Source organism: Panicum hallii, chromosome 1, assembly GCF_002211085.1.
Source record: "Panicum hallii strain FIL2 chromosome 1, PHallii_v3.1, whole genome shotgun sequence".
NCBI classification, from domain to species: domain Eukaryota; kingdom Viridiplantae; phylum Streptophyta; class Magnoliopsida; order Poales; family Poaceae; genus Panicum; species Panicum hallii.
Genome location: NC_038042.1, coordinates 8636557 through 8663629, shown reverse-complemented (window position 1 = coordinate 8663629; position 27073 = coordinate 8636557). Strand labels below are relative to the sequence as shown.

The 27073-nt window shown below is 44.4% G+C and overlaps 1 protein-coding gene and 1 long non-coding RNA gene across 7 annotated transcripts; both read right to left on the bottom strand.

Annotated features, from left to right (window-relative positions):
• Positions 1-717: 717 nt before the first annotated feature.
• LOC112878972 lies at positions 718-2341 on the bottom strand. Its single transcript, XM_025943265.1, has one exon. The coding sequence runs from the start codon at positions 2040-2042 to the stop codon at positions 804-806; it is 1239 nt and encodes a 412-aa protein (XP_025799050.1). The 5' UTR covers positions 2043-2341; the 3' UTR covers positions 718-803.
• A 9208-nt stretch (positions 2342-11549) lies between these two features.
• LOC112894203 lies at positions 11550-13996 on the bottom strand. 6 transcript variants are annotated; one of them, XR_003228971.1, is made up of 4 exons: positions 13568-13996; positions 13050-13484; positions 12792-12967; positions 11550-11844 (listed from the first exon to the last, which is right to left on the bottom strand). It is a non-coding gene; the product is annotated as an uncharacterized LOC112894203 (long non-coding RNA). The 6 variants fall into 6 exon arrangements; XR_003228970.1 differs by lacking the exon at positions 11550-11844 and adding an exon at positions 11851-12664; XR_003228969.1 differs by lacking the exon at positions 11550-11844 and having other exon boundaries at positions 12681-12967; positions 13050-13157; positions 13223-13484.
• Between the last annotated feature and the right edge of the window lie 13077 nt (positions 13997-27073).

Genomic DNA, 27073 nt, shown 5'->3' with positions numbered 1-27073 from the left:
CTAGTCTAAATTATAAAGAAAACATACACGCTTGCCCCATATGCGTATATTGGTACATAGCTGGTCGACGGATACGAATCGAGTCGAACCATAAAGTCATAGTTACTCTCTGGTTTCAAATTATAAGTGGCCCTAAGTCAAACTTCTTTATTTTGACTAAGTTTTTTAAAAAAGCATAAATAGTATCTACAACATCAAATTCATTTCATTTGATAGACCATGGAATATATTTGGATAGTGAATTTATTATTATTTTATGTGCTAATACATTTTTCAACAAATTTGATCAAAATTAGATAACATATTGACTTAGTACAAAACTAAAATAACTTGGAACAAAGACAGCATTTGCCAATTGCTGCTCACTACTCACACTTGTTGATCTACTAGCAGCTTCATTATATTTCTTGCAACATACCATATTTGTAGTATCCTGACGAGTGTTGTAGTCACTAAGTGGCATTTTGTATAATTTGTATGTCGAGCAGTCGACCAAATAAGATAGTTCGCCCTTAAAAATGAATTTTGTTTTCTTTCATGCAAAAGCTAGCCCATGTGCTTTCTAAACTGTAATTTGAAGCGGTGCAATAATCAGAATAACCATATCTTATAATTCCTCCGTTACAAGGTCATTTTGGCAAATTTAGATACAAAATTTTTACATAGCAAAAATTATATTTGTTGATTTGCCAAAACGATCTGCAATTTGAAACGAAGGGAATATTAAAAAAGTATTATTTTCATGGTTTACACGCCTTCTAAACCTTAGGCTACGAAAATGGATCAAAATAACCCAGAGTATCTCATACTACCCTAGGTAAGAACCACGTCGCCGACGAGCATGGTCCCGGCGCGGTGACAGCGTGCTTAAACAAGACCTCCCGGTCTTCCATGGAGTACACGCCCCAGGTGTTGCCGTCGTCCCGGAGGCACGAGGAGCAGTACCGCTTCTTGTCGACGAAGTAGATGCAGTTTCTACTGCAGCCCTCCGTCTCCGACGAGCGCACCGAGAACGACGACACGGGGCTTACGAAGAGCGCCCGGTCGCCTGCCAGCTTCTTTACCTCCGTCCAGCGCCGCTCCTTCACGTCCAGCCGGTACACCTCGAAGCCAACGATGGAGAGGTTCTCAGTGATGTCGTGAGTGCAGAACAGGACCCCGCGGTGTTCCATGGAGGCGAGCACTCGCCGGACGAAGAGGACCTCCCCGTCGGACTCGAGCAAGTGGCCCGTCGCCGTCGCCGTCGCGAGAGTGGGGAACTGCTCACACAGGCTCACCACCGGGAGCTTCTCTATGAGAAGCGGCGGCGGCGCAGTGGCGTCGATCAAGGACACCTGCCCGTCCCTGTCCAATATGTAGAAACGGCCGTTACAATTGACCACTGACATGATGCCGTCGGTCCGATGCGCGGCCGCCGGCGCCGCCACAGTCCACTTCGACCACTCCTCGCCGCCGCCAGCCCGCCACCAGAGCACGAGCTTATCAGTGCCAATGGAGATGAAGGAGTCAGCAGCACCGCCGGCGGCAATAACCGGGTCCCGACATAGCCTTTCGACGTCGAGTCTCCGCCGTGCGCCGGTGATCGGGTTGACGAGGAGGACGCCCGTGTCCCACCAGCACCAATTGGCGAAGGCCAGGCAGCCACTCGGCATGGCGCCGATGCACCGGAGGCCATTCGTGTCCGCCAAGCGCACGCGGTTCGGGATCACTTCTGCCGGTGGACCCCCGGAGTCCATCGGGACGGAGACGACGACCCCGCGGCGGTCGGACTTGTTGTCCGGCGGCAGGTACACGAACAGGTGGGGGACAGGCCTCGCGAGCCGCTCGGAGACGGCGGCCGCCCAGGACTTGCAGACGGTGGCGAGGCGCGCCGACGCGAGCGGGCTGATGCTGTAGATGATCTTCTCGGTGAGATGGAAAGGGAGCTCAACGACAGGGCCGCAGCCGCCGGCCTCACCGCTTACCTTGCTGCTCCTGGCGTCATCAGCGTCGGTGCCTGAGCTTGATGACATGGCGGCGGCCTTGGCTCTGGTCGGCTGCATCACTAGCGATGGCAAGCTAGAAACTCTTGGGCACGAACCCTAGTTCCTGCTCCCGGATCTTGCGAGAACAGATCCTCTTTTTTTTCTTTGGCAAACTGGCAGGAGCTCTGCCTTTCATTTATAGGAGGAGAGAGTTTATGTACAGAGAAAGCAAGGGGGTTAACCTTAACCCCCAATAGCTGGATCTTTTGTCAAGAAAGACACGACAAACACAAAGGAATTCATGGCACCCTAAAAATTATAGGAGATCTGCTCTCTAATGGCTCTCTTTCTCTGCTCTAGATCTTCCTTGGCACGCTGGGCAACATGGAGTAGTGGTGGCTCAGAATCGTTCTGAAAAATCCTCCTATTCCGTTCCTTTTAGAGATTCCGCATGATCCAGATGCAAACAGCGTAGAGAGCCCGGTGGTGGTCCTGATCTGGACTGAAAGCTAGCTAGTTGTGTGGATTTGTGGGGAACGGGATAGATGGTGAAATGTTCCCAGCCAAGGACAAGCATCCAGACTGTGTTGGAGAAAGGGCCTTTGCAGGCAAAAGTGCAACCAGTGTCTTTTTTTATATAATAGCAACCAGGTTTCTTGTGTGGCCCAAAACACACAGCGCAAGACGTTTGGCGCGGCCATTCTTGATTAGCAAGGTTGTCAGCTGTTGGAATTTCGTCTTGGACTAGAGTCCAAGCAAAAAAAAGTTGCACTTGTTCCTTCTCAGCCTTTGCTTTTTCCAAATCAAGTTGTTACCTTCTCAGACTTATTTTGCTTTCCAGAATAAGTTGTTTTCCAGGCCGACTTTATGGAGTACTCGCCGATTTGAGTCCAGCGCCATCTGATGGACTCTTTGCACCTGTGGTTGCAAGTGGACATCTTGGATGCGTATCCATAGGGAGATGAACTCCTCATGTTGCGTGGCATCTGTTATTTTCCCTGAAGCTTGTGAATCCATGCATTATTTCTTTTTTTTTAGGAAAAAGTTCATTATATTTCTTGTCCAATATGTCATACAGTGTACCACATTCAGTGTTTCTTGACAGTTTTTATTAAAAGAAGTGACCAAATGCTGTTATAAATAATCTGTGTGTTCCTCACTAGCTAGTTTTAAGAAATTACCAACAAAATAAATGCGCACATTCTAGTAGATATTTCATTAAAAGAGCTACAAACCATGGGTCAATTAAAATTGAAACCTCTACCAAATGTTGTTAGTCTTGTGGTGACGTACCATGCGAAGATGGTTGGGGCCATACCAACACAGTGTGATCAATGTGTTCCGTGTTATAAAATAACTGCCAAAGTTGTTTAAATCAAATTCAGAAAGTTCGTAATGGAAGGAGATCAGAAAACAAACCCACCAATATGCACGAGAGGAGCTATACTGGGCTACTGGCTCGATGAATAGAAGTCTGGTTGCGAGGTGAAGGCCATAATTGCACTTTTACAATCTTCTATTACCCTAATACAATAATAGTGTCAAAATAAGCTACCATGTTCTCTTATAGGGTCTAGAAATTACAATGTTAATATAAGAAAAAAAGAACATACGCCGTTAGATTTTATGAAGATGCAGTGCTCTAGACTAACGTAAAGAGCCCATATCAAATACGACTAATAAATATTTAGACTAACCTACTAACCTAAAGAGTCCATGTTAAATACGAATAATAAATATTTATGAATTCAAAATTTGAAAACAAAAGGTACATGTCCATTAAAATAATAGAAGAGAGACTAGCAATTATGTAAATATTGTTTTCTAATTAGTTTACATTCCGCGTTGATGATGAGAGAGGTGGGCTCCAATCTATCTTCTGGTAGATAGCTTATACATCTTAGATCCAGCAGCAACGAATTTTTTTGAAAAAAGAGTTAAAAAATTAAATTTGAAAAAGGGGTGCCGTTTTGAAAATTTTCGAAAAATGGGTACCTCCCACCCAATCAACGGGCGAAAGGCATGGCGCCGGAAACCTCCCGCCCATCCAACGGGCGAGAGGTTCCAAATTTTTTCCCAGGCCCCTCCTGAGGGTCTCTTCGCAAATAAGATTCTTATTCGCGAAGAGACCCCTGACACAGCCGCGGGGGCATCCCGCCCGCCCAACGGGCGGGAGGTCCGGGGCCCGTACGGAGGGGCATCCTGCCCGTTGGGCGGGCTGGAGGTTCCCCAGCCCCTATATAAGCCCCCCTCCCCTAAATTCCCATTTTATTCAGCAAAATTCAAGAAAAAAAGAAAGGGAGGAGAGGAAGAGAGGAGAGAAAGCGGCAAAGCCCTGTTCACACGTCGGTTTGGAGGTATATTCTCGTTCTATTCGTATAATTACTTGAAAATAGTTATAATCTAGGAAATATTTCTTAGGGTAGTTATATTTTGAATAGTTTTTAGTATTTTCATTTGTTTTTAGAAATATTTTTTAGGGTAGTTATATTATGAATAGTTTTTAGTATTTTCAATTGTTTTTAGAAATATTTCTTAGGGTAGTTATATTTTGAATAGTTTTTAGTATTTTCAATTTTTTTAGTATAATTTATATTCTGAATATTTTAGAATCTGGAAAATATAATCTAGGAATCGCTGAAACTTAGGGTCGTTGTGTATTAATATGTAGTATAACTAGTTTATTAATAATTGACAGATATGTCTTCCGAGAAGGGTACTTTTAGTATATATTACGGAGAAGGAAATGTGATTTATGGGCCGAATGGGGTAGATTTAAGTGAATTCAACTGTGCGGTCAGAGAAATTAACAGACCGCACGAGAGGATATTTGAATCCCTATGCAACTAGTTAATGAGCGGATTAAGGATTAATCAGGAGACACACTCCGTGAGTGTTCAGTGCGTCATAAATCGTACCACTCACGCTTTGATCTGGGAGCTGATGCCACTTGCAAGCAACGATGACTGGTTAAGTTATCTGCAAAATGCAAGTCATTGGCAATGGCCACTGATACTCCTTATCAGTGTGTACCAGAAACGTTTGATAAACATCAAAGCTGCTGCGGGGGATGAAGATATTGATGAAGAAGTTGAGGAGCCAAATATTGAGGCAGGTGGCACCGCAGCACCTCAATGCGTGGCTGATGAGGGGAAGAACATACCCCGTATTGTTGAACAGCTGCGAGACGAAGATCGTGAGTTCGATGAAGCAATGAATGCCGATTCGTCTGATGATGACGAGGATGTGCCTGAAGAATGGGTGAGCAGCGACTTCAGTCATCTTGTCATAGATGAGGGACCCAGCGTGCCTTGGGATTGCAGAGAAAATGAAGTTGTCCAGGGTGCGAGGTACCAGTCAATTGATGAGGTGAAGGAAGCTGTTAAGTGTTGGTCTCTCTCTCTTATGCGAGAGTTCAAAACAGTCGAGTGCAAGTCTCATAAGTACGATGTGGTATTTGTGAAGGAGGGCTGTCCGTGGCGGGTGCATGCCTGTAAGGGCAAATAGAAAAATTATTGAGAATGCTCAATTGTCACTCAGCACACTTGTCATTTGCCGGGCGTGCAGAAGTCCCATCGCAACCTTACATCGCAATTCATTGCAAACAAGATGTACAGGATGATAGTAGCCAACTTGTCATTTGAACCAAAGTCTATTAGCAGTCATATTCAGGACAAGTACAAGTATACCATCTCGTACGGGAAGGCGTGGAGTGCAAAACAGAAGGTGTTAGAGATGAAGTTTGGCACGTTCAAGGCTGCATATGATAATATTTCTCGATTGTTGGCCGTCATTTGTCAGAGAAATCCTGGAAGCTATTATGACCTGAAAAGTCTAGACAGAGGACAAGGTCTGCGCTTCATATTTTAGCGGGCCTTTTTCAGCTTGGGTCCATGCATTAACGCATTCCAACACTGCCGGCCTATCCTGTGCATCGATGGGACCTTTCTCACAGGAAAGTATAGAGGGCAAATGCTGACAGCCATTGCAGTGGATGGAAACAATCAATTGCTTCTGGTTGCTTTTGCTTTTGTTGAGAGCGAGAACACAGACAATTGGTGCTGGTTCGGGGAACGGGTTAAGGTTGCAGTCGTTCAGGACAGGGAAGATGTGTGCCTGCTCCATGATCGTCACGCCGGCATACTAAGGGCAATACTAGATTTGCAGGAGGGGTGTGTGGAGACCGGAGAGCCAGCCAAGTGGCGTGATGTTCGCAGTAGGTGGTGCATGAGACACATCGGTGCAAATATTTTTAGGCAGTTCAAGAACAAGCAACTTATGGATATGTTCAAGAGGCTATGCCAGGAAATAAATCAACAAAAATTTAACAAGCAGTGGCAGAAACTTGATGAACTGACCGGGAAGAAAAGAAGCGAGGACACAGCAAAAACCAGAATTGCACAGGACGAAGCAGAGGTTTTGTGTCCTTTGCCAACAGACACTGCACGTACTCGGAGGAGGTCCGGGTCAGTGGTGAAAACCTTTTCTGAATGGATTGAGAATGAACTAAAAGAGAAGTGGACATTGCTTTACGATACCGATGGTGCAAGGTACGACATAATGACCACTAACTTCGCCAGGTTTACAATTGGGTGATGCGAGGTGTTCGTGGGCTTCCACTGGTTGCAATTGTGGAATTCATCATCCACGGGTGTAACGATTACTTTAGGCATTGATTCACTAAAAATCAGGCATACATGCAAGATCCTGACAGACATTTTGGGAGAATGATGACAGATTATATGACCAAGAAGGCAGCTAGCGCCCAGCTACACCATGTACGGCAATGTGGTACACAGGAGCTCAAGTTTGAGGTAGCTCCTAGAGACAGAGCACGACGTGGCATGAGACATCAGATTCCTGTAAAGGAGTGCATCCTCAAGGTTGATGGTACTTGTTGTTGCTCATGCATGAGTCCAAAGTTGCTGCACATACCTTGTTCTCATGTAATGGCTGCTTGTGCGGATATTGCACAACCTTGTCGATATATATGTTTCGCATTACTTCAGAAAGGAGACAATTACCAGCACCTGACAGTATGAGATCTATGGGTTCCGTATGGTTGGAGCGTCACCGAGACAGCGAATCCTGTGATCTATATTCCAGATCCAAGAACAACTCGGGTTAAGAGAGGGCACCGTTAGACACGGCGTATTCGTAATGACATGGATGAGTTGGAGCTCCGTACGAGGATACAGCGCTGCAGTGAATGTAACCAGACTAGACACACATATAAACGTTGTTCGAATAATGATGCTGGGCCTAGTTCTGCTGAAGCTGGCCCTACAGGTGATGCTACGGATGGAAGACCTCCGATTGCATCAAGGAGTGGGAGACGTCGCCGATTGAGTGCTACTACGACATCAGGCATCGTTTAGTTGTAATTTTATTTTAACGTTGTTTGCTCATGTGTAATATTTGCCACTTTGTGTTTCTATCAGACCTGGATGTGTATTTGTAATATTTGCCGCAGTGACTTATAACAGATTATTATGTGTGTTTGTAATTGTAACTGTGACTTGGTATTTGCATACTCTCTGTTGTATTCGTTTAGTATGTTTCTAATATATGTATCGTACTGAATTTTTCATGCAGATATGGCGCAGATACCGGAGCTCCTTGACGCGACCACCGACGTACGGCACAGGTCGTACCTGGCAGTGGTGGAGGGGCAGCAGCTTCACGAGTTGCGCCCTCGTGTTGCAAAGGAGTTGTTGCATCTGGACGACCGCTGGCTTGACAGGTGATACTTTGTATTTTTTTACGGAATGAAAGTATTGCTCGTACAACTGTTGTAACCATAATGCATAATATACAGGTTACGTGAGGCTGATTTGCTGCCACTTGCACGTATGCTTCAGGCCAGCGACGGCCAAGACGGTGGCGCTAAGAAGCGGATGCAGCTCGACCGCTCTCTACTTGCTGCGTTGGCGGACAGGTGGCGTCCGAAGACGCACACGTTCCACTTGCCTTGCAGGGAGATGGCCCCCACGTTGCAGGACGTGTCGTACCTGCTCGGGCTTCCCATTGCGGGTGAAGCCATTGGCCGGTTGCCGTGCCACCTACCTGGAGGGCGGAGTTTCAGGAGCGGTTTGCTCTAGTGAACCCGCCACATTTTTGGGTCGTACCTGATACGCCCGGCCCCGCCAAGGGTTGGATAATACAATATAGGGTACGTACAATTATTTTAGTTAATTTAATTGAATCAGATGTGACTACCTCTAAGCATTGAACAAATATATTTCAGGCTCAGGATCTCCACCCTCTGGCTGGGCAGTACGAGGTGACGCGCTGCCTGGAGGCATATCTGTTGTGGTTGTTTGGCTGGGCTCTTTTCTGCAACTCTAGCGGCAACTACGTGGACAAGGTTCTCATCCAGTACGCACGCGCGATTGCGGATGCGGAGCCGGGCCAGGTACCTGGGTGGAGCTGCGGATCGGCAGTTCTTGCTGCCACGTACCGAGGCCTTTGCCAGGCCTGTTTCAAGACGGAGAGGACCGCCGTCATCACTGGCTGTCCACTTCTGCTGCAGCTATGGTCGTATGAGCGATTCGCCATAGCACGCCCCCTAATCAGCGAGGAGCCTTATCCGCCCTAGATGTATGGGCTGTCGCATGAGGACAGCCCCACGATGGGTTCGCTTTGGACCGATCGACGGGTAAGCTCTTTAATTTACTGTTGTACATTTCTGTATATGCAAAGTACCGACGCAGTTATATAATTTTGCAGATGAGCTGGGCACATCAGCAGGTCTGAAAAGCATACCCGCAGTTCGTGACCGAATTTGATCGGTTGCAGCCACAGGATGTCATCTGGACCCCCTACACCGCTGCGGCTGTCCAGACACGTGCGCCGTACGGGTTGTCCTCCCTGTGCACGCGTGACGAGGCGTACTGGCTCACAAAGGCCAACCTAGTGTTCGATATTGTCGTGGAGCCATACTGCGTCGAGCGAGTGATGAGTCAGTTCGGGCGACGACAGCACTTCCCTCTCCTACCCCAAGCATTCCAGGCCGTGCCGCGCAGCGTACACGAGTAAGTTTGTGATAACTCGTTTCCTATTAATTATGTAACCGTTATCATGAAATAATATTGTCTTCCAAATATTTGCAATAGATATTCACGTAGGGGATATCATACCAACAAAGTCAACTGGGTTGTCAAGCTGCAGGAGTACGTAGGAGGGTGGCTAGATGCACCTGACGATGTGTGGGACGAGCCGCATCCACACACAGAGGCATCTTACGGCGCATACCTCCGCTGGTACCTCACTCACACGTATTCGTACATCACTCTTTCACGTATTGATGACGCGGAGCATCAGCACCCGCCGACCATCTCGGACACGTATCCCTTGTACCGTGATTAGGCGCAGCGTGGCGCGGTACGTCTTTCGCAACTTCAATTATTAAATATTTTTTAAAAAATTGATTACAATATTACTATGCTTCCCATTACTCATGCAGATCGATTTGATCAACTGCGTGGAGGTCGAAGCTGCATGTCAAATCACGTTGTTTGAGCGTGGAGTACGTGTACCGGAGGCACAGTACAAAGAGAGCTTTCGTCGGATTCATGACAACTCGACGCGAGCGTTAAGTGCACTGATGTGTTGCAGCAGAGATGACGTGGGGGCCTCCAGTTCATCTCATGCGTCCGCCCACATGTACATAGCTGGCCCATCAACCTCTGCAGCACCGCACGTAGCGTCCAGCGGTACTGCCGCCAGTTCGAGCTGTAAGTCCTTTATAATTGCCATTTCGATCAACTTTTATTTACACGATTAATTTCGTTTATTTTTATAGTCATGCACTTGACGGCAATGGGGCCTCCTCCTGCAAGAATGGAGCCTTAGACGTTTAGCGCCTGTGCTCCAGGAACGTCTCTCCCATCGGGTTCGACGCCAGCTGCTCCGTATTCTCAGGGCTATACTCAGCATGCGTGGTCGATGGGAGCTCATGCACACGGTGGTCTGTTCGGTGTGCCGGATTGGGACGGCGGCTGCGTCAGTTTGTCGAAGTTGGAGGGCGGCGGCGCCGGGCCAGACATCATTGACCCCTCCCAGACGTATGATGCTCCACTTCCACAGTCCCAGGATGACCCGTTCACACCAGCGCCTCCTCTGCCTCGTCCTCACCATGCTCTAGATGCACTCACGTACTCGGAGGGGCACGTACGCCGACGGTCTAGGACTAGAGGGGAGGACCAAGAGAGCGCGAGGACCGGGACAGGCGGAGTAGATACTCCTGATTCGGTGCCCTCTGTATATTTAAACTATTTTTTATATCATACTATTTTATTTTTAATGGCTTGATATATCGTACTATCGTAATATTTGGATTCTACGTTGCAAAACGTTATCGCTTAACCATCTTCATACGAGTTTTAGATACTATAATCTTCTTCGTAAAATTGAACTAAAATATTTTAAGTATACAAAAGAGTATGGCGAATAAGTTTTGTATTTGAAAAAAGTATGAATTTTAAATAGTTTCTAAAACATAAATTTGAACCAAAAAAAAGAAAATAAAGAGTGCACCTCCCGCCCGTTGGCCGGGCGCGATGCCTTAACCGCCTGACCGTCCCGCCGGTTGGTCGGGCGGGATGCCTTAGGGGCCTCTTCGCGAATAAAAAAAAATTTTATTCGCGAAAAGGCTCTCGGGAGGCGCCTGGGAAAAAATTTAGCACCTCCTGCCCGTTCGATGGGCAGGAGGTTTCCGGTCCCACGCCTCCCGCCCGTTGATTGGGCGGGAGGTACCCATTTTTCGAAAATTTCTAAAACGGCACCCCTTTTCAAATTTAATTTTTTAAACCCTTTTTCAAAAAAAAATTCCAGCAGCAACCCAGCACATATATGTGACCGGCCCAGAACGGCACACGAACATATGCGGAACAAAAACAAATGGTGTCAGCCAATGCAGAAAAGCGCACTAGCAGGCAACAAATGGCCTGCAGAATCTTGTGAAACTACCGGAGCGAATAATTTTGTACAATGCGACTATGTGCCCATCAACATATGTGATGGTAGTATTTTTTTTCCCTCCCTTAATATTCTTACTTAGGTCTATGCCCGTATGTGGCTACGGGGAATCAAAAATTGTTCAAAGCAACAAGAGGAGCGTAAAAAATATGGGGCTTTGAACTATTTGTGAACCAAATATACTTTTCAAAAGTCTAAAGATTTCTCTCCCAAAACCTGCAAATTTAATTATAATCTGCACACTAATTTATAAATCATACTCACAAACTGTACACCTATTTTCTATAGAAACTTGTAGTTCAGTATCTCGCTAGCGGCATCAAACATATTAGTCGTTGCACTTGTTTGACTTGTGGCTTGATTGACTGGTATAAGTGGCATCTGGCATGACAAAACATAGAGACATCTAACAATGGAAAGACAATAATGAAAGGAAAAATTCAGTGAGAGACACCATAAAATTGCTATTTTACTATGATGATTCATTTTTTTTCTAAAAAGGAGGATAATGGATAGTGATTTAAGCAAACTATATGCTAAATGTATAACTCATTTTCATCTTTTGAGCATTGATCTATGCGAATACTTAGTGTGAACACCTTGATATCATCAAATACACTTTCACCTTGTTGCCCCTGAGACCATTTACAGCATTGAAACGATGTGAAGCGGAGAAGGAAAAAAGTGTCATTCTACAGTGGTAAGGAAAACAGAAAGCAAAAGTAAGAACAATGTGGTTTCACAAGCCCCATACTAAATGTAGTACATCGTAGCACAATGTTGTAATCCTTATCCTTAGGAAAAGAAAAATGCAAGACCAAAGCTGAACCGAACAGACCTGAAGCCATAACCCATAGAGCAGTATCCAAACTTGAAAAATGCCATATCCAAAACATTTGCACTACAGAATAGAATTGCATTAAATTTCTTCTTGCTGGATGATTTGGCTAGCTAAAATAAATCAAAGAATGATTCAACCACGTAATCATGGAAAACTCATGAGCTTCATAAAAAAAAAGGTATTGGAACTATGACGGACAGAATATGATAATCCTGTATAATTCACTAAGTCGTCAAGTACAAACTCAATCCAAAATCCACATCATAAGGACCCGCATTTGTTTCACTTGAGACAATGTGAAGATCATGCTGAGCCAACTCGAGAGCTACACGTGGACTGGTGGAGTGCCAAGCTCCCAAGTTAATATGCCTATGATGAGCTGAACAACCATCTTGATAGTGGGTCAAACATATCTTAAATTGCATAGCTAAATGCCTCTGCTTTGTTATGGCTAAAGGTCACTCGATTCAGGTTCATTTTCATACAAATTTAGCATACTTGACATGAATTTACAAGCACACTCCTACAAAACCATTGTGTCCTTTATCAAAATCAATTTCACATGCACGAACTCACTACAGAATTCAGTTTTTTGGGGTGCTCTGCACAACTGATGTGGCACCATCACCAAAGCAATGGCGACACGCACGTGAAAGCCATGGATGCTCCACCGGCGTAGATAACTGCAGGTCTTAATCAATCTGACCACCAGCATATTAAGCCTTTTGCAAATAGCACAAGAATACACCGGTAACACATAAACACAACAATTCATCAAACAGGAAGCATAGAACAAATGAAGCTAACTATTCTGTGTCCCAATCCAAATTAATCAATGCAACGAATGAGGAGGCAGCCGTGGAAGGCACAATATATAAGTCTGGAAGCAATCAGAATGGTCAGTTAATTGAGCCCTTGTTAAATCTTAAACCACATAAAGTATACGAAGATAACAGGCAAAGGGATTATGCTTCTATTTGAACTGAATAGCTCTGTGGCATGATTACCTTTTAGCACTGAACCCAGACCAATGTTTAAACAAAATGGTTGGACGCAGTGATTGCCCTGATTGACAAGAAAGAAAATATTGCTTATTCCACTTATGTGCTACACTTCCATGTGGAACAAGAAAATAGGTTCATCTTTCACCACCAAAATTTCTTGGATAGATCACGATCCTTCCCTGCAATAAACACATAATAGTAACTTAGCTTAGCACCTGCACAACAAGTTAAGAACTCATGCTGTGAAGGATGCACACGTACACCAATCAGATTCCTAAAAACTGCACCAAAGCAAACATCGAATGCAATTCACAGTTTCACACATGTAGAGTCCTCGTCAGCAGACAAGCAGATGTATTTCTGCAGTGCCTAGAAAAATCAGGAGATGAAGGGATTGGTCAGATCAGAACGCAGAACAAGAGTGAAATGCATACCAGCTTCTTAGCAATCGCCTGAACTTGTCGAGCAGCGTCCAATCAGGCTCGTGTAAGAGATCACATAGGGGAAATGTCCTTCTCCCACATTTTTGTCGAGCAGTTTGTAGGCCTTCTGTACATCCCTGTTCTTACTGTAGCGATCGATCAAACCATTGCCAGCTCAGGCTCGCTCCACCCCAACGCCGGCGCTGCCCCAACGCATCGTCGCCAGCTAAGCAGGACGTTGAAGGTCTGCCCCAATGCCGGACATGCTCTTCTCCTGGCAGAGCGTGCAGAGCAGCGCGATGAAGAGGCCGACATCACAGAATTGAGAAAAAAATATTTAGCCATTCAATATCTAACCACAAACCGGCGATCGAGGAGGAACTCAGTGCGACGGCGGCGTGGGGGCCTGGCATGTCCTCGGCGGAGCAACTGACCATTGCCCCGCGCGAAGCTGGCGAGCAGGCGGGGGCGAAGGAAGCTCGGCGTGTCCTCAGCGGAACGGCGGGGAGCGAGCAGGTGGGGGCGGCTCCCGCGGCCCGTTGGGGACACATGAAGCCGGCGAGTAGACATAGGGCGACGACGGCCGTGTAGCAGGGGCGGCACCCGCGGCCCGCCTCGGCGGAGCGACGGGGCGGCGAGCAGGAGGGGGCGGCGCCGCGGCGCACATGGGAGGCAAACCCACACCACCACCCACAAACGGGAACAGGGGAAAGAGACCAGGAGACTCACCGGGGTTCGGCCTCCGCCTCGCCGCTCGCCGCGTGGGCCGGCTCGTGGTGCCTGGGCTGCGGCAGGACGAAGGTTTCGTCCCTCTTAACCCCTTTTTAGTAGTATAGAGATAGTAGAGATAGATCTGATGGTATTTACTTAACATGAGTTATTTTGAGCCATGATATTCAACATTTTGAGACATTAGATTCAACATTTTTTCAAATCTGGTTTAATTTTGAATCAACTAGTTCAACATTTATACAGCGATGTTGCCATAGTATATCTAAAATATTGGAGTAGTATCACTAAATTGTTGAACCAACATATATAAAATGTTGACATTTTCAAAATAACAGAAATAAAAAAGTATAGTCATGTTGGATCTCATTTTGTTAAAATAATTCCAAAGAACACCATGATTCAAACAGAATTAAAATTGGATGCACCATTTGGGAGAAAATTACGTTTGAACTTTAGAAATCAAACGTTCCATCCACCGGCAATAGCCTGCCACCCTATCTAGACAAGCCTCCAGCATGCTTCCACATGCTCTGACACGTTGGCCCGCCAGCCATTTAGGCTCATCCCGTCTCATTTGTGCTCACATCTGGTTCGTCCAACTGATTTTACGCAAATCATAAAGTGGAAGATGTATAAGTAAGTTTCTTCTGAAATCCCGCGAGAGAGGAGGCATGCAATTATGTAAACTTATTTTCTAATCAGATTACTTTCCGCATGCATGAGGAGAGATAGGTCTGAATATCACCGGCCATTATAATTTTTTATCATTATCACCCGCTATTATACCTTAGTAGGCTTCAATGCCTTCCGGATTGCAACCAAATGCAATGGGAAAAAATTAGAACATTGTGGATCGAAGCAGCTCGCAAACTCTAATGCAAAGGTGTTCAGAGCAAGCTGCAAGTTAAGCTAAAGCATACATATATTGTTGTCTTGCTGGAGTTGTTAGCACTAGCCGAGCCAATAATTCTCTGCATGCATACACTTTGATCGATGCATGACAGTGGCAATAGCCCGTTGATGAAATGTATGCATGCATCTCCATCAACATATAACGCATATGGTCAGCCATTAGTCTCTCCACCTGTTCAAATACTCCTTTCTTCCGTTCTAAATTATAGGTCGTCTTAGTTTTTCTGCGTAGCATTTGCTATGACATCTAGATTGTTAGAAATATACCCTAGAGATAATCATAGAGATGATCATATTTCGTTGTATTATGTGTTCATTGAATATCCATGAAAGGTAACTTTGTATTGATTGGCAATTGTGTGAATTGTTTGTAAGACTCTTTATTCTAAAGTTGTTTGTAGTCGAAGTTCATGTATGGACACACATGAATATTAGACTAGCACATGTATTAGTTGATGATTGTGTTTCACAAGTCATAGACATGGAGATGTCAAACTAATAATGTGGACGCATGTATGACATGAGGCTGGACCGACCCAACTCGAGAAATAGTGATTTCTCATTACGCAATGTGTATATTATGTCCTTAGACCTGAGATTGTCGCATGTACTCAAGATGTGAACGGATCTACTTAGAAGCCATCAAACGCTACTCCATAACTGGGTAGTCATAAAGGTGGTTCTCGGGTTTGTCAAGAAGCATGTTGTGAGACATGGTCAGTCAAGATGGGATTTGCCCCTCTCTACTTGAGAGAGATATCTCTGGGCCCCTCGAGTGATCGGATCAAGAAATGCATGGCCGTGTTAGGGTTATGTGACAGTTCATGTGTCTGTAAGCTAGACTTATAATTTGATAGTGTGAAGTGTATGCTTGTTAGTGTAAAACTTTTGTGTGTTTGTGTGAAGCCTTTGAAAATTTAAAGTGCAAGTAAAATGGGTATTTTTGTAATTACAGAAAAACCTAGGGTTGTTTCTGTAAAATGTATTTGAATGGAAGGTAATTTCAAAATAAAGGAAATATATTTTTCTTACTTTATGTCTTGTACAAAAAAAATAAATAAATAAAATATATATATATTTATCCAAAAATTTCATTAGAAATGCGTGTGTTGAAGTATGTAAAAAAATTTGGGTAAAATGGGATAATAAGGGTATTTATGTAATTTTATAAAAGAACAAGTCCTTTTATGCAAAATAGGTGATTTACAAGAGTAACTTTCCAAAATTACTAGAAGTAAAAAGGTAATAATGTAAGCAATCATGACTTACATAGAAATTTGCAAATAGGCCCAAGGTTATATGTAATTTACACTAATAATGACAAAGATTTTATAAAATTCAAGTTTAGTCCAAGTCTTAAAATAAAACTTCATATTTTAAGTTTTGGAGATCAAACCCTAAAACAAAGTTGTAGAGCTTAAAAAGTTGTACAACTTTCATTTTGGTCACATTTATGTTTGAGCCCTAGAACAGTAGTTAAATTTGTTTTTACCAAGAGGTCCCTATAATTTTCTAAAATTACAAACAAGTCCTTAGGAAATCCCCTTTGTCTTCCTCCTCTAGCGCTCCTCTGTTTTTATGTTCTGCAGCTCGCCGCTCTACCGCCGTTCTTGCCACCTCCTGCTGCAAGTTTTCCACGCGTCACTGCCCCTCAGCTCCTCCTCTGGCGCCCTTATCTCTTCTCCCACAGGCAGCACAGTCCCGTCCCTATCCTCTCCCTCTCTTTTTCCTCAGCACAAACAGGCAGCAGCTGGCGGCAGTAGGCGCCAGAGCTGGCGCTGGGCAGGAAGAGCGCGGCAGCAAGCGACGGCCGGCGCTGTGGCAGCGCTCGGGCGAGCGGGCCCAAGCGCGCAGCCGGCAACGGCCCAAGCGGCTGGGCGGCAGCGCTGGGCAGCCCAGGCGCGCGGCTGGCGGCGGGAACCCGAGCAGCAGGCGGCAGCAGCTGCAGTGGCTCGCGGCGCCAGGCGGGGCGGCTCGGCTCGGGCTCTGGACGAGCGACGCCCGAGCGGCGCGCGGGCAGGTGGTCCCACGCGAGCGCGCGCAGGCGTGCGGCTGGCCGGCCCAGGCGTGCAGGCGGCGCGGCCCAGTGCGCGTGCAGAAGCCGGGCGAGCGCAGGAGCAACCCGCACTCTGAGCTCTGCCTTCCCACCGTGGAGGACCTTCTTTTGGCCCTCCTGCTCACCTTCTGATCCCCAAAACGGACTCCTGGAGTGCTGCTCGACCCCCCCCCCCCCCCGGCGACCATCTAGTGAGGCGCCTCCCTGAGCTCTTTCCCCTGTACGGGATTTCCTTCTTTCCCCATGGAATCGATCCCCAAGCGCTCCTCTGTTCTGTTTGCAGGTGATGGACTTCGTGTGACAATTAGAGCAAGCTCAGGGTGTTTTCTGCAAAGTCTAGACCCATATAAACAGTAAAGTTTGAGGACCTCTGTGTAAGGGTACTTATTATTTCATGTGAAGTGATGCTGCTGATTTGTAAAATCAATAGAAAATAGTAGGAAATGCTAAAAATTGCAAAACCAGTTTTGTTAGAAACTAGATTTTGATCTCTACAACTTCTATTAAATGAGTTTGATATGAAACTAAATAGTTTAGAATCTATGTTAAATCTAAGATAAGAGAGTGTAATATTCATAGCTTCTACATGTTAACTTTATAGATCATGATTTTTAGCATACCATTTTTATAGATTAAGTATGAATCGATGTGGAATTTTCAAACCTAATTTTGCTTTATAACTTAAATTCTTTTAAGTTAATCAATTCAATTTGTTTATAGAAGAAATAGCTAAGCTATATTTAGTCATGTTTGCTTGTTATTGCAATGTGTTTCTTGTACCGCTTGTTTAAATCTTAATTAGACTTGTTGTACAACTTTAAAGCATAAGAGAGGTCTAGTTCGAACATGAAATGTTTGATTTATATTTAACCTATTATTTGTGTGACGCTAAACTTAATTAATTATTGGTAGCCAAAGTCCTTGCCATAGATTGACTAAAGATAAATTGTGCACCATGGCTAATGTACTTGCTGCCCCTATGGCAGACTTTTTGTGATGATTGATTAACCCTTATTCATATGGATGCTCATATCTTTGCTTTGGTCTTGATTACAATCTTGTCAGAGCCCCTTCTTATGTAAAGGTCCTAGTGTCTACCTCGTGTATCGACTACTTAGTTGATACGCCTTTGTAACTAGGCTTAGCAATCGACTACTAGTTCAGCCGATTTTTGATAGGCGTAACCCTATCGGCCATAAGCCTTTTGACTTCTTCCCTACCGGCAAAAGCCCCTCGGCCTGATGTTAACCACCCTATCGGCCCGATTCGATGTTAGTACCCTGACCGACCTGGTCCGATCTAGACAACCACGCCGGCTATGCATCAATCGGTTGTTTGCCGATATCATCGAACCACTCCAACACTGATTACTTCGGTTAACACTCCCGTCAATAGTCGGATAGGTACATCCAATAGAGAACGTAATTATCGGCTAAGCACAGCCAGTACAGCATAGGAGATCGGCTACTTGTGCCGACTCACAAATCTAGCACATGCGCACATATTAGCTCGGTCGATGTTCACTCTCAACTAGTTTACCAATGCACAATCAAATAGTTACATACCCTGATCGGCTAGCGTGCCGATGTTCACAAAATGACTAGTTAGCTAAAAACACAAATCGGCTATGCCGATGCACACCGTGATAAATTAGCCATCCGATTTAGATAAAGTATCGGCTGCACATAGTCGATATATCGGTGATGCACACCTGATCTTAGAGTTCTATTATCCACTGATCTAAGTCGATTCCAGTTGTTTCCCATAGCAGTCAAATATGGCCGGTCAATCCTTAGTTTTCCCATCCTTATCCACACACTGTTATCAGCCGATTTATCGGCTGAGAGATCAGCTATATGCTTACCGGTTACATATCCTCAACCACATCCTCCTTAGTCTAACTCCGCACTTATGGTCTCACCAACCTAGTTTAATATTAGTGTTCTGTTACACCAAATTCTTAAAATAGGTCTAACTTAGATAACCCCATCGGCTGTATGACAATTTATTGTTGTACTGGTGTAATCAAACCGATGCAACCACATCTAGTTACCTAAGATAACACTTAAGCACATCGTAGTTAGGCACAGCCAGTGTAGAGTAGGACAATCAGCTACACAGCTGATATGCCCCAGTAGATATAAAAGAACATTAAGGATGAAAACCGGCTACACAGCTGATTCACCAATCAGCTGAATACGCTGAGACACAGACCGTACGGATACATAGTTCGACTAGTCTATCAATACACCATCGGCTAGTTACTCGCATTAGTCAACTAGCTATGCCGATACATCACTCGACTAATTCTACCCGATGTTTAAATCGGCGAATGTGCCGATACACTAAATCGGCTAGAAGGTCAAATTACCGATCGACTAGTTTTGCTAAAGCATGGATCCGCTATGCTGATACACACGCGATTAGTTAAGTACGCCGATGCTCACACAAATTAGTTAGGACACAGCTGCTTTAGGAAACATCCCTCTGCTAAAGTGATCGATGTTTTCATCGATCAATTAGAAAACCAGTGCACCTGTCAACCGGCTACCCAGACCAAAGTACACAACCTTGGATCAGTAAGATCGCACAGTAGACACGCCTCTGTTAGGCACGACCAAAGCACATCAGTCAGCTAAACCGGATGCATCCTCATCGGTTAAGACCAAGACCTATACACCAACCAATTAGATAATCAAACATGCTACCTAAAGAAGTTAGTATGGATGTTTAGGGTAACCCCCCCTGTTGCCTAACGAGACTAGTTAGTTTAGTTAATACTCGATAAATGATTGCCCAGTACAGGGTAGTTAGGTTGTTTGTTGAAATGTAATGTTCCTTTATTTGGATTGCAACTTTATCGTGAATTGAAATGAAAGTGTATGCATTCATTAAACTCCATCTTGCATATCATATAGATTCGACCACTCTCGCCGACGGAAATTACCAACTAATCCCGGAACAAGAAGGAAGTTATTCTGAAGACCCCGGGAACTTCGTCGCGGGATTATCTGAAGTCCCGAACCAAAGTTCGGAAGATATTGACTTACTGACTTCAGACCCACCAATAAAGGCAAGCCCCGGACATAACCTACTATTTTTATTACACTGCACACTATATTTATTTATGTAATCTATGCATTAAGTTCCTAGGAGTTGTTTGAAAACCTTAGTTGCATAATTCCAGGAACCAATGTATTGTACACTAGAACTTGAGTCCGACTAGCTGCTATGCTTATAGGACCGGTAGAAGACGAGTGATTTCCTGTCACTCGCGCGATATAGGAGTTGTAATGTTTACATTCCTGTTATCACTATAAGGATGACAGACGGGAGTTTTATGAGGTGTCATGGTCAAGATGATACCCGTCTGTGTTGATGAATTTGATAAGGTCGCAGTGTGTGGTAGCGGTGGTTAAGCGTTTGAAAGTACTAGCCACATGCCGTGAAATATGGTAAGCGGTAAGCCTAGTAACCGATCGGCCCGAGGAGTGGACATACCACCCACCACATGTATTTGCTTCTTTGGGTTACTTTGTTCGACGTGTAGGCATACGTGTTACTGGGCAACCAGGAGTACGGGTTTTGTAGTCGCGCTACAGACGTACGTCCTGCACTTTGGAAGTGCGTATGACCTGCAGTCGCTTGTGGTGGCACTGATCCACGAGTCGGAATGAAAGGCAAACGGTTGCTTCGGAACGACCCTTTGGTGTTCCCAAGCGTGTGTGTTAGGTTTACCCTTGCAAGGTTGAATCTCGATTCAGGAATCGTCCGCCTCTCACGATGAATGAGACTGCTTACCCCCTTTATCACATAGAGTAACAAGAGCAACTTTGTGATTATGAAAGATGATGTTTGGTTAAAGATTCTACCATGTTTGAGTAGTTATAGGTGCTTACCTAGAATGGTTAATCCACTAGAACCTGAAAGCTAAAAGTTGAAAGTAAGGATCTACTCTTTGTTGCTTTTCAGCTGAAAACACTACCCAAAGCTAAAAGCCTTCATAAGTCTAGTTACATGGCTAAGTATACCATGAGACGGGTAAGCCTTGCTGAGTATTAGTATACTCAGCCTTGCTAGTTGAATATTTTTCAGGTGATATCTGTGAAGACCCTACTCTTTCCTTGCCTTGGCCCTGTGCTCTTCCAGATGATTGGTCCGTGGAATGGGATCCGTCCCCGGCCAGCACGGGTGATATCGAGTGATGTCGTGCCCGGGCTTAGCATGACATCCGTCTTGTCAACGTGCTGTAGATCATCGCGTATGTTTTTTTCCGCTGCTAAAAATCATAGCTTAAAGAGTTGTATTGTTTTCTCAAAGTTTGAAACTTTGTACTACTTTTATAAACTCTTGTAATGTAATTCCCTGTTATGTAAAATGTGATGGTGATTGTATCTCTGGACTCACCTTCGTGTGAGGTAACCTTATTTGATCCTGTGTATCGGTGGTTTATCGGGACGTTACCCGACAGGCCAAGGGATTATACCGTTTGAAGCACGTTGGAGCCCTCGGAAGTGGACTCGCGTACTTGAGCCGGTATAATTCAGATTGGTTCTGCCACAGGTTAAGTGTTAACCAAGAATTCCGGATCACGGCATCAAGAAAGAGAGGTCAGTTTGGAGCTAGACCAAATATCATGAGGCAAAGAGAATAGCATGTATATGAGATTGTGACGGCTCGTCTGATATGACCTTTGCGCGCACATAGGAGTTGACACGTCTTGCTAGAGGCCGCTATCAACTATTGGTCGAGTAGGAGTACTCGGGCCATGTCTGTCCGCACATCTCGCTAGAGGCCGCTGTCAACTATTGGTCGAGTAGGAGTACTCGGACCATGTCTGTTCGCGCGTGAGCCCATAGGATCATACACTTAAGGGGCTGGAAGTCTAATGGGGATATGATCCGAATTAGACTGGGATTAGGTGCATTAATGGGCCTCGGTTAGGAAGCCTATTAGTAGTGGGCGCCTATAAAGAAGGGGTGGGGTGCATGGAGGGGCTAACCCTAATTCCACACCTACTGGCAGCCGCCTATTCCCACGTCCGCGCCCACGGTTGCCTTTGCGGACCTAGCAGTCCGGAGTGCGACGCTTCTTCCCCGTACATGTGGATACCTTGGAGGTGCTGCATCTGCTGCACGAGGACAAGCCACACGTGAGGAGGTCTTGCAACTGCACTGCCGGCGACCGACTGCACTATCCTGACGCGCTACAGAAGTTCCGCACCCGCGTGTTTGGTGGTAATTCCGTGATCTATAACAATAGTTTTCCTGGTTTATGCGGTGGAAATTTTGTTTATCGCTAGCGTAGCCCACCTCATATTCCATCATAGATATACGTTGTGTCTAGATACACAAGGTAAACAATATATCTAGAAAATCCAAAATAATTTATTATTTGAAATGGAGGGAGAAACATGGATCTAGGACATGGTGGTACCGGTGATCCATTAAATCAGCAGGATATAGAGATATGGCAGTGCCATAAGCATGGTGTCGTCCGTCCAACGCATCTTCAATGTCGACAGTAAGATGCTCAGAAAACAGGGCACCCACCTCACCCTGCTGGCACTTCCACATCTTCGGGTATAGTCACTATTGGTGCACCTTCTTTTGCTGCTTTTATAACCAGTTAACCACATGAGTATAGGTATTGCTTGAGTAGTTGTGTGGTGCCGCAGAAAATAGCAACTACATCATAAAAGTTGTCACCTTTACGATACCAGATAAGGATACCCAACATGTGGACTGGAAGCAGCAAGCTAAGGGGACCTTCACCTACGGGTGCAACACTAAACAGCTCTAGGTGGAAAAAAACATATGAAATAAAATATGGGTCTTATAATTTACTACATTGTGATATTTTGAAGAATAGTGCAAAGATGCATGCTATTGGCTTCTGATCAAGCTACCAGCAATTAAATAAATAAAGAATAAATGTTACAAATAAGTTAGCATGTATCGGTAGCTAAGTAGTGGCACAACCATCGAGCCTCGGCGTGCCCTTCATCATAATGTCAACATCTCAAACACCACGGTTGATGGTGATGATGCAAATAAGTAACTGTAACTAGAGTTAGATCGAGCATAGCTTTGCTCGGATTGATTTTGAATTAAAAGAAAATAGGATAGTGTGCAATTCAGAGAGAATCACGAAAACCATGGATAAAAGCACCGGGGCGGCATGAGAAGCATAGACTAACAAAAACTAACATGGAAAAACTATGACCAAAACAACGGAGAGAAAAAAAGCTAGGATCAATCATATTCTAAGAGGGCGATGGCAACCATGGAGAACAATGTGTTCGCCAAGAAGAATCGTAGCTTCATAGGAGCACATAGGAAAAAAACTACATAACTCAAAGAAGGAAAGAGCAACGAGAACTAAGAAGCGACTTCGATCGACTTCGATATAGAAAGCGATGAGAGTCGGTAGACTTGGAAAGCACAATGCTAACCAGTCATGAAGATAAGGGTCACGCAATGATAGCACAATGATGCAACCACATCATAGCCACCACACAATCTTAGTACAGCTGTCGGGACGAGTATCACCCTAACTTGGTCTTAAGTCACTGCCATCAAGGTATGGTGATCACCAGTAATAATAATGAAAATAATAAGATGGTGATGTCTTGTTTTTCTTTTTGATGAAACAGGAGGGGTAGGTCCTCTACTGATTATATATTAAAAAAGCAAGCAAAAAAAATAAAGTCCAACAGTCTTCATGATACAAAAAAGGAAACAAAAAAGATAAAAAGATTACAATCAGGCTTCTATCCATGATTCCATTTGTGGTTGGTGACGAGCCTTTGCTCTTAGAATAACTAGAGACAACTCTTTACTAAGGGCCTGTTTGGATCCAACGGAAAGAGAAAGAGAAAGAGCAAAACTTTTGCTCTTTTGTACTTTTTTGCACTTTTGATCCAAACACCCCAAAGTGCAAAAGGGCAAATGCTACCGTAATTTTGCTAATTATGGATTAATTAGGCTTAATAGATTTGTTTCGTCATTTAGTCCTCATCTATGTAATTAGTTTTTTAATTAAACTATATTTAATACTTCTAATTAGCGTCCAAACATCTGATGTGATAGGAGCAAAAATTTTACCATTTACCCTTTTGCCATTTGCCTTTGGATCCAAACATAGCCTAAAATGCTGAAAACAAAGCGCTAAACTGCGCTGAACTCCTTTAAAGATCAAGTCATTGTGTTGCATCCAAATGCACCAACTCATTGTGATTATAAAATCCATGAAGAAGGGGATTTGAAGCTGTAACCTGAAGCCTTCAAGAGTTAAAAAGGAATCATTATGGAGAACCTGCAGATTATTGGTTGACCAGCAAGCAACAGCAAAAGGGTAGGTAAAGAAAAGATGGGTGCGAGTCTCCACTGTCCCAGCTTGGCAAGAGAGACAATTATATGAAGGGAGAGCCATGCCTTTCCTCTGCAGAATATCACGAGTAATGAGCCTGTCATTGAGCAGCAACCAGAAAAAGACTTTGTGTTTATTTTGACGGGCTGATTTCCAAAGCCACTTAAAAGCTGGGTGAACAATCCTTTGACCCACCAAGTGTTTGTCAGCTTTTGCCGAGGCAAAGAAAGGGGATCCCCAAAAGTAGGTCTAAAAATCAAACTCCATTGTATCAGGCAGGCTGTCTAGAGAGGTGGCCAAGCTTATGAGCTGCTGAAGAACCAACGGGGGAAATTGGCAGATAAAAGAGGGAGTTTGATCTAGTAGCTTTCTTCGCTTTCTTAACTAAAATGGTCTTGAGTTTTGCAAAGGAGTGACGCTGAGGGAATAACTGTTGAGGAATCATATTGAGCCATAAATCATCCCATAGAAGACAAAGTTGCACTATCCTGCAGGTTAATCATGGCCATTCCTTTAAAGGATATAAGAAGTTTCATGGTATCCCTCCACCAGAAAAAGCCTTTCATTTCGGACATAGGGAGAGACCATTTTTGTAGTGTCTCTCCCAAACAAGATGAACCCAAATGATGTCCAATCTGTTGAAGAATTTATGCAGGTTCTTAGGAAGGAGAGCATCATTTTGGGTATGTAGATTAAGAACTCCAAGCCCATCCTCAGACTTGGCAAGCAAACCAGCTCCCAAGAAGCTTTGGGTGCAGTTCAGCCCCCCTCCAAAGATAGTGCTTTCTTTATTTATCCACCTGCTTGATGATTGTCTTATACAACTTGAAAATGCTCATGAAGTACATTGGGAGGGAGGAAAAGATGGAGTTAGTAACTTCAAGACGACCTGCCTGTGAGAGGAAGGTTGAGGTGCGAGCTAATCCCCTTTCACATCTTTTTATTAGAGGCAGGAAAATCCACTACTTTTGGCTTGATCGAGCCTAGAGGTAAACCCAAGTAGGTAAAAGGGAGGGATCCAACCAAGCATCCAAAGTCCTGGGCCAAATTAGCAATGCTGTTGTCTTCCATATTAATAGGTACCATCATGGACTTGGAGTAGTTAACTTTCAGGCCTGTGGACAGAGAAAAAAGCCTAAGCAACTCTTTCAAAAGTTGTAGCTGGTCACTTTTGTCCTCCATGATGATGATAGTATCATCTGCATATTGCAAAATAGGAAGCCTTGATTGTGTTGGAGAGGGACTGGTAGAGTCAGGTTTCCATCAAGCCTAGCTTTATTGAGAACTCCCTGAAGAAGATCAACTGCTAAGCTGCTAGGACAAAAAGCAGAGGGGAAAGAGGATCACCCTGTCTAACACCTCTCCTAAAAGGAAAGACTTTGCTAGGAACTCCATTTAGCAGAATAGAGGAAGTGCTAGAAGAAAAAACTGATCTTCCACTGGAGCCATTGGCTACCAAAATCCTTATGCTGCACTATCTCAAGCATTGCTAAGTGTTCAATCTTATCAAAGGCTTTTTCAAAGTCTAGTTTGAGAATGATGATTTGCTTCCTAGATTGATGGAACATATGCAGATATTCAAGGGCTAGGTCTAAACAGTCCTGGATTGATCTGTATTGGATAAAACCATATTGGTTTTTTATGAGTTAAGGAGGTGACAACTTCTGGGAGTCTGTTGGCCAAAAGCTTCGTGATTATCTAGGTAAAAGCTTGGTGATTATCTAGATAGAAGAGATCAACAATGAAATGGGTCTGAAATCAGCAACTGTGACTGGTTCATCCACTTTGGGTATAAGAGTTACAAAGAAGCTATTGATGCTTCTCAAACAAATTGATCCACACTGAAAGTCAAAGCAGAGATCATAGAAATCTTGCTTGATGATTGGCCAACACTTTTTAATGAAATCTGTATTGAAACCATCAAGACCAGGAGACTTATCAGAAGGGAGGTGCTGAACCACCAAATCTATTTCTTCGGTTGTGAAAGGCTGCTCTAGACAATTCAGATTAGAAGAAGCTTGTAAGAGAGAATAATGGAGATCAAACTGCATGGAAGGAGGCTCTGATTGCCCAAGTCTTTCTTTAAAAGCTTCCCAAAGAATATTAGCTTTCAAGTGATGGTTAGTAAAGGTATCACCATGCTGATCTTGTAGGACCGTGTTAGGGATAGATCTCTAGGTACCCGCAATGAAGCTATCCACAAGGAAAAAGAAGTCGGACTCCTATTAGGATCCCTCTGTAATCCTACTAGAACTCTACCCTGTAATCCTACTAGGATTCGTACCTTGTAACCGACTAGTAACCCACCCCCTGGAGTATTAAAGGAGGGCAGGGGTACCTAGATCCGTAGAGACTCAATAGAGAAACACCCTAGCGCAGGGCGCAATATACAATACCCCTAACAGGACGTAGTGATTACACTACTCTAGCGGCCCGAACCTGTCTAAATCTATGTCTCGTGTCCTCACTTTTACCATCAAGCTCCAGGTCCGGCAATCCCCTACCGAACAATCTACTACCTTGGGCCCTCGGTAGGTTAGCGGATAAAACACCGACAGACTGTAATAAGGTTTCCTCTATGTCTGATGGTAGCATATGCATGGAAGAATTTAATACCTGCATCTCCATCTTTAACCCATCTTACAGTGCCCCTTTGCTTCCAATAAATTCTATGTTGCCTTAGTAAGGAAATAAGTTTGTCCAAAATGGCTCTGAAATTCCATTCAACTAAAGTGAGATCTCTGAATTATTCCAAAACACTGAGCAAAGATAGAGTAATCTTGACATTGGAG